Genomic DNA, 11,984 nt, shown 5'->3' with positions numbered 1-11,984 from the left:
AGGAAGACATCCGAGAACTGGCTTTGATCTCCGACGACAAGGCAATCACCCGGCAGCAGCGGAATTTGCGGATCGCATGAAGCTTCAACACGAAGAAACTCAAGCGGCCCTAAAAAAGGCACAAGATGACATGCGGAGGTATGCGGATAGAAGTAGGGGAGAAGCGGTGAAATACAAAGAAGGAGATAGAGTTCTATTGGCTACCTGGGACCTTCAAATTCAGGGACGACCAACTCGGAAACTTACGGAGAAGTTCATCGGGCCGTACACCGTTAAGAAGATCATTTCCCCCAACGCAGTGGAACTGGATCTTCCCCGATCTATTCGAATCCACCCAGTGGTTAACGTCAGCCGAATAGTAATGTACCGAGAACAAGTGGAAGGTCAAGGAAGCAAGCCGGCACCAGCCGTAGAAATAGAAGGAGAACAGGAGTGGGAAGTGGAGAAGATCCTGAATGCCAAGTGGCTCCGCGGAAAGAAGCGGTACTTAGTCCGATGGAAAGGATATACGGCAGAGGCAGACTCGTGGGAACCCGAAGAAAACTTGGCTAACGCCAAAGAATTGATTACTGAATTCCACCAACTCTATGGGGAACTCAATAGGATACATCACGTTTTACGTGACACAGGTTTCCAAGAACGGGAACTACCTAATCGATTTACAGCTAAGACTTTATTCGGATGGGATGACAAACAGTTTGATGCCGAATATCTTAAAAAATTGGAACGAAATTGGCGAACGTGGAGGTCTTGAAGGGTCGTCTCCGGAGGAGCCGACTTTAAGGAGGGGGTACTGTTAGAACTTTGCCAGAATGTCACGGCGTCACGCTGTCACATCTGTCACACTTTTTATTACATAATAATTTCCCTCTGCTGCTACAGTTCGACGGAGGCTAAACTATCGGCACACTGTTAAAATGGCACAAGCTACAGATCTACCTATCGAACTCATTGATCTTATCTTATCTTTTCTACCTCCGAACCACGCGGAGCAAGTACAATGGAGAAGGGCGGCGGCAGCTATAGGCAGAGAGGATAGGCCGGAAGGTTGGAACCTATCAGATCATCGGTGCAGGCGGTGTGGAAGGGTATGCTTAGCAATGTGGGACTATGAGGAACAGAAAGCGTGGGTGATACAGAGATGGGGATATTGGGGGCCGCGACAATGGGCAATAGCCGGATTCTTTGTGCTATGCCCCTGTGATGCGCTGATTGGGAATTACTTCGGGAGGCGTTGGTTCGTGTGAGAAGATTACCTGTCTAGGAGTTGTTTGTACTTGTGGACACTTTTATGGTTTGTTTGCTTTTGTTGACGTTTTTATGATCAAAGTTGTTCTTGTTTACCTTCTTCTTACTCCACGCTTCCTTTCCCATGTCAATGTATAATTAGTTTTATTTCTCATATGTTGCTTCTTTTCTCATGTCAAGTATATAAATAGTTACCTAGGGTAGTTGGTCTGTGCGCCGTAGTCTAGGTATATAAAGTAGGTAGAAACTTGTAGAAAACTCTGTCGAGTTCTCTTAGGTTCACGCCTAATATAACTTTTGTCACTTTCCTCTATTGTTCTTAAAGTTCAGGTGTGACCTGTGACATCTCAGTCACAGTCGCCCTAACACATTGGATAACACAGGATGAGCGAAAGAAGCCAACCACTCCCTAGATGCACTAGACTTCTCAGCAGCAGCATCATACATAGCGACAATAATATGTCCACAAAAGCGCACATCCACTGGGACCATGGTGTCAAGAATGAACGGTTCTAAATACGTGAAGGTCAAAGTGTTCAAGTCATATGAAACAAAAACTCCACGGCCCATATCGGCAAGTATATGATTGGTTGTCAATCACGCAAAACTCACGTGGGGTCCAGAGATGATTGCAATATGGCGAGCCCTCTATTAGACCCACTACCTTAAAAGGTAGCGGGAATATACTACATCACTTCAGCCGACTCCTTCTGCATGGACCATTTCAACACTCATCAAAACATTCACCCGTTGAATGTGGTCATCGGGTTCCTCATTAACCCCTTACATCATTCCTCGGCAGCTGACCTGCAGTCAGTGGATTAATCTATAACCGTGCCACCCAATCACTGTCGCCGCTATATGATTTGAGCGAAAACGTCGCGGGCATTCGTAATGGCACTGAATTTCCAGCAGTCGTCTTGATCACACGAGCATTTCCAATCTCCAATTTTTGGTCTTTTCTGTGACCCGGGAGGAACGAGTAGCCGAAAAATCTCACAGAACACGCTGCTTCACCCTGGGAGCTTCGCCAGTTTATAAATATGATGTCTTGCATTCGTTTCTTTGAATGCTCCTACTGGCATGCAATCATCCAGTTCCGAGAAAGTTGACTTGGGCGAAAAGAGCGTCGAAGAGCGTGAATATGGAGTAACGCCTCTTACCATCAAGCTCGACGAAACCGGATTACCATTGATACCGCAACCGAGCACTTCAGAAGATGATCCACTCAATTACCCTAACGTGCGCCTTTTCATGAGTCATGCTAATCTGCTAATCCAGACACAGTGGTTAAAATGGCTTGTCTTGTTCCAAGTCTCTATGCTTGCTTTCTTGGCAACGCTGAACGTCGCAATACCCAATCCAGCGGTTGTGCCTTTGTCTCAAGAATTCAACATTGCCCATGTTACTGGCACGTATCAAACTACGATAGCCATTGGTACCAGTGCGATTGGGCCGCTGGTATTCGTCCCTATTGCGAATGTTTACGGCAGGCGCTTCGTGTATCTCTTTACACTTCTTATCGGGTTTGTCAGTGCCATTGGCTCCGCCTTGGCCAAATCATATGGCACTCTCATCGTGGCTCGAGCTTTTAATGGATCTGGCGCTGCTACAGCTGCGGTTCTTGGCGCAGGAACGATATCAGATATGTGTTATATTCATCAGCGGGGCAAAGCAATGGGGTTGTACACAGTCATGTTAACCAATGGTGCACATCTGGCTCCTATCGTAAGTCCTGCTCATTCCTTGGAATTAATCATTCCTGATGTGTTACAAGATTGGGGGCTATGTTGCCCGAAGTCACGGGTGGAGGTGGTGCTTCTGGACTGGAGCAATGCTCAACGGTATTTCATGAGAGAAACTTGATTCGACGTTACTCACCCATGGCTAGGCGTTTTCTTGGTGATATGCTTCTTCTTCCTTCCCGAAACCCTGTATACTAGACCGCCGGGTGCATACGATGATATGTTGGCGGATCTAACAAAGAACGACGAGCTTGATAGTACTGAAATCAAGGAGCTGCTCAAACAGGGAAAGGTCTACCAACCGCCGCCTCTTACATTATCCGTATACATTCGTCGATTGGGCTTTTGGTATCCCTCGCCAGATCGTAAACTCAGAGCCAGAGATTTTGTCATCAAGCCGTTAAGCATGTTAAAATACCCCTCCGTCGCATTCCCTGCGCTATTTTAGTATGTTCCTGTGTTTTTGATCATTCCTTCTAGAGAAAAATTGACATCGCTCTTCAGTGGAGTCGTTTATGGATTCGCTTCGATCGAACCGGCTTTGACGCTTGCCACCTTGTTCACGAGATTATACCACTTCGACACAGTCAAAAATGGGTTCGTTTTCTTCCGCTGAACTTTTGAAAAAATGCCCTGATCATCACTGTTAAACAGGCTTGCTAACGGCATCAGTTTACTTGTCGGAGCGTAAGTTCCTCAGAGTAATCCCGCGGTCATCTCAATCGAGCATAAATCAGTTCCCTAGGAGAATTGTGTTCTGGACCGGTAACTGATGTCATGGTGCAACGCGCCCGAAGAAGAGCGCTTGAACAGGGAAAGGCAGCTCCCGCTGAAGTGCGGCTTCATGGCATCTGGACAGGAGCTATCACCGTTCCTGTTGGTCTCCTCATGTGCGTCTGCCTATTTTTTGTATGTTAAGAGGAACTGAAAGCTAACTTATCTTAGTTGTATGTATAGAAATATCAATATCTCGAAGCAACGCACTGATGCGGGATATCTTGATATCTTGATCAGACGGCTTCACCATTCAGTATGCTCATTCGTTCGTCGCTCCTTGCATCGGGATGGGTATGTCTTCTTTTCTCTTTCAATCTCCCGATTGCCAATCTGATGTGAATCCAGCGGTCGCTTGCTTTGGTAGTGAGTATCCACAAAATGCTTCTCAAAATCCAGATTGATGCCAAGATTTTTGCAGTGCAAATAGTGTCATCCGTGTGTTATACATACAGCTGCAACGATTGCTATAATGTCCGGAGTAATGATGCCAGTATCTGTTTTGGGTACGTCACCAAGACTTTGTGGCGGTGGGGTGGGTGATTGATTCGATTCATTTAGGTTTATTCGTCAAGTGTTTGGCTTGACACTTGGTTTTTACTCGTGGGTTAACTCGTCAAGTTTCCACGGTGTGATCTACATCTAATACAATCAATTCAGTATCCCATTTGGTGACAAGGTGATCCTTCTCATTGATACTTGGTGAATACGAACATCTATACATCTTTATTTGCTTAGATCGGATACCAATGGTCTTTCTTTGTTTTCTCCGCGATATGGTACGTCATTTCTCCAGCTCCGCTTTCGAACTATCCCAATTAATTTTTTTTTTCAGTGTCGTCACCTTCCTACCAATTGTTTGGTTAATGTTCAAAGGAGAAGAATGGAGAATGAAATTGGGCGACCCACCTTCAAACTAATCATTGAGGGTTACTTCATTTCTGTAGCGTCTGCAAAATCGAATAGCTGTCCGACATATTCCATAACACTCCTCTGCTTTTCCTTAAGAGACTCCATAACTTCAGTCCTCCATGGCGTACTTGTCGCAGCCCTATACTCCGACTTATCGAAAACTTGAACATTCTCCAGTTCGTGCACCGCGAGATACTTTGGTGCCCTCCTAGCTGCAGTCGTTGTACCCGTCGACTGATAAATCGAGGCGCAAAGCACGAAACGCTTGGCTGAAAGCCAACCAGGTACGACACTGAGCATGGGTATATGTTCGTCGTCATACCACTTGTTGAATTGTTGATCCGATTCGGGAGACGGGGTCATGTAAACTACAAGCATTGGCCCTTTGTGTTTTGATACCAGTTCTTCGGATGATGTGGAGTGCGGGGTGCTAGTGGGAGCTCGATATGCGCGACATTCGATGCTCAAGATACTCTTGTCCTCTTTCGTAACAAGGTTTTGAACAAACTCTTTGAGGCAATCTTCTATCAAAGCTTCTTGAGAGAACCGAGCCCCGAAAAAGATACACGAGAATCGTTCGTGTTCTTCACTGTTTTCGGCTGGTTTTGGTGCGCCAAGCATAGATGTATCGACGATGAGACTGGGAGATTGAAAGATGGGCATCAAAGGGTCGCCTCCCACGTCTTTGTTGAACGTTTTTCGACCCTGCTCGAGAGAAGATGAGATCTCAAGGGCCCCAAGAACATCTAATGGCAAGGGTTTCGGAGATACGGAGCCGAAAAGAAAAAAGAGCATACGTGTAAGTGCGTAAAAATACCGGATTTAAATGCCATCTGTCAGATGTAACTTCAATACGGATAGAGGTAAAATCAAGGCTCACTTAGCCAGATCTTTGAATTCGACTGGGAGCGATTAGGAGGAGTAGTGAGGAATATGTTGATAAGGACATCGAGCATCGTGATGATATTTGACTATTGTCAAGGGTGGGAGTGACGGCGGGCAAATGTAAGCCCATGACCTCAAGCTAATGGTATAATCGGAGTATACCGATTACTTCGGATCTTCGTATATAACCTTGGGGACTTATGCGATATATTCTAATGATACGGCCCATACCGCCATCTCGCGGAAGTGTCCATCACCAGTAGACTGATGATACAAAGTTGAAAAAACCGGATATATCAATCAAAAGGAATCTCGTACCCCTTTTGAGCTTATATTCTTACAACAAGACGACATTTTATCATTCCAACCTCATTGAGTCGTACGAGATTCAGAATCCGGCAAAAAGTTAAACGCTTGACTTGAGCGAGATTTGAATATATGAAACACCACAACATGTGAAGCTTGTGAAGGGTGTTGTTACCCCATCGATTCACAAATCGCCAAGGACATAGCTTGGGACACCTAGAAACTTTGTGGTATGTAGATTACCCTCTGGTTATTCAGAAGAATCCACGGCCAGAGCCAGGTAAGTATAACATAGACCACAAAAATAAGGCAAGGATCGAAAACAGCGAGAACGAGTTCACGGCAACAACAGAACCATTCTTTCAGCTTTCTATTCGGAGAGAACGGACACAAAATTACGAGACGCAATGTTCAGCATGACATGGAGGTAGGAACACATGACTGCAGGTACATACCTTTGACTTGTCAGTCATTGACAAGCTTGACAGGTCAGTATTCTGGCACCGGTTCCCAATCTAGCCAGGGGAGAATCTTGGAATTAGAGGGCGCGGTTCTAAAGTCTAGACTACCATTGAGGCCGATCATTGGAGGCGTCGAGGCACATTCCAAGGCAAGAAGCCCTGCAAAACGATATGAAAGATTCACAGAAGCCAAGAATGAGAGCATCATATACGGTTGCATCATGTCACAATCTGAGGGTAGTACGTACCTGACGGCGATTCGCGGTTAGAGGTTGGCAGTCATGGAGATGATATGTACAATAATATCTCCAATGAGATCAAGCTCCGGCGGGTTAATCGAGCCAGAATCGCGCTCTCCGTTGAACACATCAGCCACTGCCCCTGGGAGATGTATCGGGACCTCGGGTTGCGAGAAATGATAGACTTTAAAAACGTACATTGCTGTTTTACGGACACAAAAGCCGCCAGTTCTAACCCATCCTCATTTAACTGTCGACCATAATTATTCATTACCATACTCATGTCTCTATCGTCGTCTTCTTCATTCTCATCGCTAACATCCTGGTCGATGCAACATATAAACGACATCTTTGAAGCGCCGAGTGATGAGGAATCATTGCAGGCGGTCGATACCACATTTTCAAGACATGTAGAAGCCAGTGTTAATGGAAAGCCCATACAATACCGGGATATCCAAAGAATGGTGCTGGCATTGCGAACGAACTCGAATTTGACAGTATCTTGGCAGCAAGCCCAAGAGTCTCCGGACGATGCGACCACGAACCAGGTAATTTCTTACATCTATGCAATGTTAAAAGCAAGCATGCTGAAAGCAGCGTTTTACCAGAGCGGAAAATTCAATGGATCCTATATCATTAAAGGTATCCAGCGAACCTTGCCAGATTCGAACAAGTGGGCCGAGTTTGAGCGTCATAAGAAAGTGGAAGTGGAGTAAGTGCGAAGACTTCCTGGGTCGCGGGCCTGGAGCTCATATAGAACTTTTAGGATAGAACCTCTGGCCGAGGACGCTAGTCATGACAGCCGGAAAATCACAAGGCTTGCTTTCGTAGCAACGGATGTACGAGTTCCTCATCAGGCTTCTCTATGAAAACTAGGGTGGGATTGTGGTCGAGCCGCAGATACTAGAAGATTAACTTTTAAAATTATTACGCCTAATATTCAAACACTAGACCTGAGTAGATTGCTACCGTTTCTTTCATGTAGATAGAGACGAGAAGCCAAGAAGCCTAGGAGAGGAACAGAGTAAGGATGGGCGACATCCGCTATTAACTTGGTCTTGGGATTCGCAGGCGGAGATTAAGTCGGTCGCAAGTCGCGTTTATTCCATAAATACGTGATGTGACTCAGTTGTGACGCGACGCGTTGATTGTTGTCACGTTCTTCGCGTCGTCCCTTAATGGCTCTGTCATGCTCACTGGCTCGACACCGCAGAAGACAGCGAGCACGACTGTAACAACGCCGGGTACTCGAAGCAGCCTCACAACCTCCACAACACCTGGTTCATCTAGCTCACCCCTCTACCGACCCCTCTACCGCGGTGCTTTATCTCTTCCCGATTCATATCTGCTTCTCGATGGCCTTACTTTCAGTGCGCATCTGGAATCCCCGAAGAAGCACCAGCTGCTAGACAATCCACTTGCCTTGGCTCTGGAAAGTATGCGTGGGAGGCAGAGCCTACAATTTCTTGGGACGGTCAACTTAAGTGACGTGTGGTTCGATGAGAGTGGAAACGTTGAATTGTAAGCTTCATCTTCATTAGATGAAGGGAAGGTCATCATTGTTTAATAGAGACATCCACCCTCGTGCTACCTTGTCGAAAATATATTTCGAAAATATATTTTGCTTGTCACCGTATCCTGCTGCATCTACTTCCCAGCAGACAACAGAATCCGATCATGGAATGAGATCTGAGCTAGGTGTTAAAATTGCATTAGGGGACGCTGGTGGGTCTCTACTGTTCGCGAATCGTACCACCTACTCATCGTGGGCTCAGATGGTCCTGACACGACCCATATCATTGTCTTCGGTCAAGTGACCGCACCTAAAACAGTGAGGTTGCGGGTCGCACGTCTGACATCTCGTCCACTTCCAAGGCAAACCATAAGCCGAATGCCTCGACCAGACGATCCAACTCCACGAAAACCACCGGTCACATTTGGGCGTACGAAGAGCGTTGGCGCCGGGAATCTATCGAGAGACCTTAAACGGACCGCAAGCTCAAGTAACGGTGTTTCGGCACCCGGAGGACCTATCACCAAGAAGCAGAAGTTGACTGGTCCTGTGAGGGAACCATCTAGATCGGGTAGTATTGCCTCTTTGGAGGACCAGATTTTCAAAGTTCCGCCGCTACCAGGAAAGGCAAAGGGTAAGGGAAAAGAAGATGTTTTTGGATCAGTCTTGAAAAAGAATGCGTCCTTCTCGGAAGGTGATTCCGAACATTTGGGCGAGATTGAAAGAGCGAATAAAAATGTATGGCTATTCATCTTCCATTTATTCGTCGTTTTCGTTTTGACCAATGACCTCTCAAGTTAATTAAGACGACAGCACTCGAGCAGCTTTCCAAAATGAAAGATTCGGCCCTACGACGAAATGTCGGGAAAACTCATCCTGAATTTAAAGACATTTGGGGATGGATATACCGAGGTGTTGGTTTCGCTCTCGTAAGTCGAGATATCGTCGGAAGACCTAATCTCACCATTAATATCAGCGCGCTCACATGAAAGTCACACCTCTCCACAAAAATCACGTCCTTCCCTTGATTCAAACCCATGCCCGAATGTACGTCGGTGATCCCCTAGATGATACCAACTTCAACATCACAAAATAACTTTGTTTTAAACTATTACTGTACGTCTAAGATTAGTACCTATGAAGTGGAATGATGACATTCAATTATAAACAACTAACAGGGATAACTCAAGTATAAAGTGTAAGGTCGAGAATAGATGATGTAAAATATAATAATCAGCCACCTAAGAAATCCAGATTTTCCAGAAAAATTAATGTGCGACCACCCGTCGAACGACTCGTGCTCGTAATGACTAATGACTCTTCTCCTCTACCACTCCCTTGGCCTTTGGCACTCCACTCTTGTGCTTCCTCAACCGGCGAACCCAACGAACCGGGAAGATACCTTTGGAACGCGATTTCTCCTTTGGTTCTTCCTTGCCGAGTTCATGAGGCTCTTGCTTTTTCCTCGAGATGGGTATACACGGCACAATAGCTGAAACCAGTCTCCCTAGGTTGATATGAATGGGTCGTTGGCATGTGCTATGAGCCGGGGATTGTGGTAGCGAAGGTGGTAACGGAGAGTGAGCTGCCGCGTTCTCATCCGGAGTGGCAATTGAAGTAGCAACTCGGGAGATAGGTTGAGAAGGAGCATCCGGTAAGATAGACTCCGGAGGTGATTGCCTCGAAGTAATACCAGAACAGAAATGGCGAGAACTTCGTCTGTGGCGTTGTGAGAGTGGTTTCCACCAAGCTACCGTCTTTCGACCTCGTGATGTTGGAGGTAAAGGCACAGCTACGGGTTCTACGAATGCAATTCTACGAGACGGGATCGCAGGACCATTGGGGATGAACGAGAAAGATCTCCTAGGAGTGACTCGCGGCTGTCGCTCGTATTCATGGGATAGGATAGAGGCTCGTCGGCGTGGAGCACTTGGTTCAATAGGTCGAAACCGTATGGAAGAAACAACCGAGGAAGACGAAGAAGCGATAGAGGGTGGTCGAGTGGGTGATGATATTATATTAACACGATTTGACGAAACCGAAGCATGAGTATCCAACGAGCCAATAGATTGACCGAAGGAGTAAATGTCGTTTGTAGGATCATCTGGATCCTGTCCTATAAAAAAATCGGATATAGTTCCCTCCTCGTCCGTGCAATCGTACGCCGAATCATAATCTGGATGCTGATCAAGAATATGGCTATTGGATGGTGGATTGCTAGTTTCTAGTGCAAGGCCAGGGTCTTCTGAGACTGATGAGACTTGTCCCCTTATCTCCTCATCTTTGATGCTTTTATCCGTCTCCTCGATGATATCGTCGCATTGACGAATAACAGAACTAGGAGGAGGTGTGATAACACGCTCTCCAAGCTGCATAGCGCTCAACATACTCTCAATCGAAGGTGTCCGCTGTTCTCCAGAATCAGGTTCCTTCACGAAAGTTGGATCGTCAGCAGCAAGCGAGGTCAAACTCGTCTCGTCTGATCCAAATATCGCAGTATTAGTCAAGGCAGAAATTCTACCTGAATACTCGTCACTCCCCCGAGAGCTAGAGCCGCGATTGGAAGAGAATGCGGTAGATCCATCTCGTAGGAGAGTGGCGGTTCCTAAACGAGTTGAAAGAGAGAGCCTGGAGAAAACAGAGGGGATGTAGATGGATTTAGGGGCGGTGAAAGGTGGCGGTAGATGTTTCAGTATATTGAGAGGAGCAGGGGATAATAGCGCCGGCTAGACAAGGTCACCAAACAATTAGTCTATTGTGAAAACGGTTGCTAGGGAGGGAATATTTACCTGCTGTTGTCGGCGTTGAGGATCATATCGTTGAGCGCTGTAATATAACATAGAAATAGCGGTTCTTAAACCAACTAAAGCTGCCATCCAGTATGTTAGGAGACAGAGGAGGAGTGTAGTATAGACTTCACTCAGAGATGCGGAGAAGGGCGAAGTGCCAAAAGCTGCCACGATAATCGCTTTCCCTCTCAAGGCCCCGTTTTAAAGACAAGACAAGGCGTCTGATAACAGTAAGGAAGGGATGCGCATTGACTACCACATGTTCTCAGAGTGCGAGCCGGGAGGTGCGAGGAAATGAATTCGGTGAGCTGTCGTGTTCTGCGTCCAGTCGTCTTCCCCTTCGGGTAGATACGCACTGACCACCGTGGCGCAATGCAGTCCAAGCACCCTCGCATATGGTCGCCCGTGCAATTTGGACAAATGTAACTTTCCCCTGTTATTCTATTGTCGGCATGAAACGTTAAATAAGGAAGTTCCATGATGGGCCCCACTGATGCGGACGGACTCGTGATTTCTGGCGTTATTGTTCATCTAGTAAGAAGTTGATGGCATTAGAAAGAGCTTGGACCGGCCACCGATGGGGAGGTAGAGAGATTTTAGTCGCAAGATGTTGTCCAAACTGCTTAAAAAACATAATATTGTGGATTTCAAGAAAGATTGAAATACTATTAACTCACCTGAAGTCACTTTTCATTTCAATCAAGGAGGCGATGCCTGGTGCCACTTTCGTTACACGACGGCATGCACATCAAGAGAAGCCTTGTATAGCAATACGAATGTTCTGGAACTCCCTGTTCCCTGAACGAGGCTGTGAAACCGAAATGCACGACATATAATCTTCCCTAAAGTAGTCGGAAGGTCAGACGCGCAATGATGTGATCTAACCGGTGGAGGTCAAAGCGAAGCTGAAGCGACTCACAGAATAGAAAGAAGTCAAGATCCAAGAGTTATGGTGGGAGCGGCTGTGATTGGTCTGCGATGGAAGCTATAGCACATGGACACGTTTTCCGCCTCAAAAGACCTCAATTCTTTCCTATACATGGGTAACAAATTCTTGAAGCTGGTTGGAGTGTAACTGAGCAAGTATTTCGGGGCCGTTGTGCTGCGACCAT

General features: G+C 46.4%; 6 protein-coding genes across 6 annotated transcripts; 3 read left to right on the top strand and 3 right to left on the bottom strand.

Moving 5' to 3' along the window:
* Positions 1-2,331: 2,331 nt before the first annotated feature.
* AGABI2DRAFT_118249 (hypothetical protein) lies at positions 2,332-4,171 on the top strand (the record flags this gene model as incomplete). The annotated part of the gene is made up of 9 exons (XM_006461290.1): positions 2,332-2,490; positions 2,530-2,976; positions 3,026-3,092; positions 3,140-3,440; positions 3,498-3,590; positions 3,648-3,680; positions 3,731-3,883; positions 3,951-4,061; positions 4,135-4,171. 9 exons carry the CDS (start codon positions 2,332-2,334, stop codon positions 4,169-4,171), a joined length of 1,401 nt encoding a protein of 466 aa, XP_006461353.1.
* A 339-nt stretch (positions 4,172-4,510) lies between these two features.
* Positions 4,511-5,264, bottom strand: AGABI2DRAFT_136388 (hypothetical protein). Its single transcript, XM_006461289.1, has 2 exons — positions 4,677-5,264; positions 4,511-4,615 (listed from the first exon to the last, which is right to left on the bottom strand). Exon 1 carries the CDS (start codon positions 5,040-5,042, stop codon positions 4,698-4,700), a length of 345 nt encoding a protein of 114 aa, XP_006461352.1. The 5' UTR covers positions 5,043-5,264; the 3' UTR covers positions 4,511-4,615; positions 4,677-4,697.
* Positions 5,265-5,283: 19 nt separating this feature from the next.
* AGABI2DRAFT_192870 (hypothetical protein) lies at positions 5,284-5,651 on the bottom strand (the record flags this gene model as incomplete). The annotated part of the gene is made up of 2 exons (XM_006461288.1): positions 5,560-5,651; positions 5,284-5,425 (listed from the first exon to the last, which is right to left on the bottom strand). Coding segments are annotated over exons 1-2 (216 nt in total), but the record flags the coding sequence as incomplete, so codon positions are not given.
* A 1,147-nt stretch (positions 5,652-6,798) lies between these two features.
* On the top strand, positions 6,799-7,726 carry AGABI2DRAFT_192869 (hypothetical protein). Its single transcript, XM_006461287.1, has 3 exons — positions 6,799-7,118; positions 7,179-7,282; positions 7,337-7,726. Exons 1-3 carry the CDS (start codon positions 6,852-6,854, stop codon positions 7,437-7,439), a joined length of 474 nt encoding a protein of 157 aa, XP_006461350.1. The 5' UTR covers positions 6,799-6,851; the 3' UTR covers positions 7,440-7,726.
* Positions 7,727-7,756: 30 nt separating this feature from the next.
* Positions 7,757-9,179, top strand: AGABI2DRAFT_185622 (hypothetical protein; the record flags this gene model as incomplete). The annotated part of the gene is made up of 5 exons (XM_006461286.1): positions 7,757-8,091; positions 8,123-8,295; positions 8,346-8,821; positions 8,881-9,012; positions 9,060-9,179. Exons 1-5 carry the CDS (start codon positions 7,760-7,762, stop codon positions 9,177-9,179), a joined length of 1,233 nt encoding a protein of 410 aa, XP_006461349.1. The 5' UTR covers positions 7,757-7,759.
* A 214-nt stretch (positions 9,180-9,393) lies between these two features.
* Positions 9,394-10,959, bottom strand: AGABI2DRAFT_118246 (hypothetical protein; the record flags this gene model as incomplete). The annotated part of the gene is made up of 2 exons (XM_006461285.1): positions 9,394-10,809; positions 10,873-10,959. The coding sequence occupies 2 exons, from the start codon at positions 10,957-10,959 to the stop codon at positions 9,394-9,396; spliced, it is 1,503 nt and encodes a 500-aa protein (XP_006461348.1).
* Positions 10,960-11,984: the final 1,025 nt, after the last annotated feature.

Source organism: Agaricus bisporus, assembly GCF_000300575.1.
Source record: "Agaricus bisporus var. bisporus H97 unplaced genomic scaffold AGABI2scaffold_5, whole genome shotgun sequence".
Taxonomy (NCBI): Eukaryota; Fungi; Basidiomycota; class Agaricomycetes; order Agaricales; family Agaricaceae; genus Agaricus; species Agaricus bisporus.
Note: the sequence above shows the minus strand (reverse complement) of the source record. Positions and strands in the feature narration are given on the sequence as shown.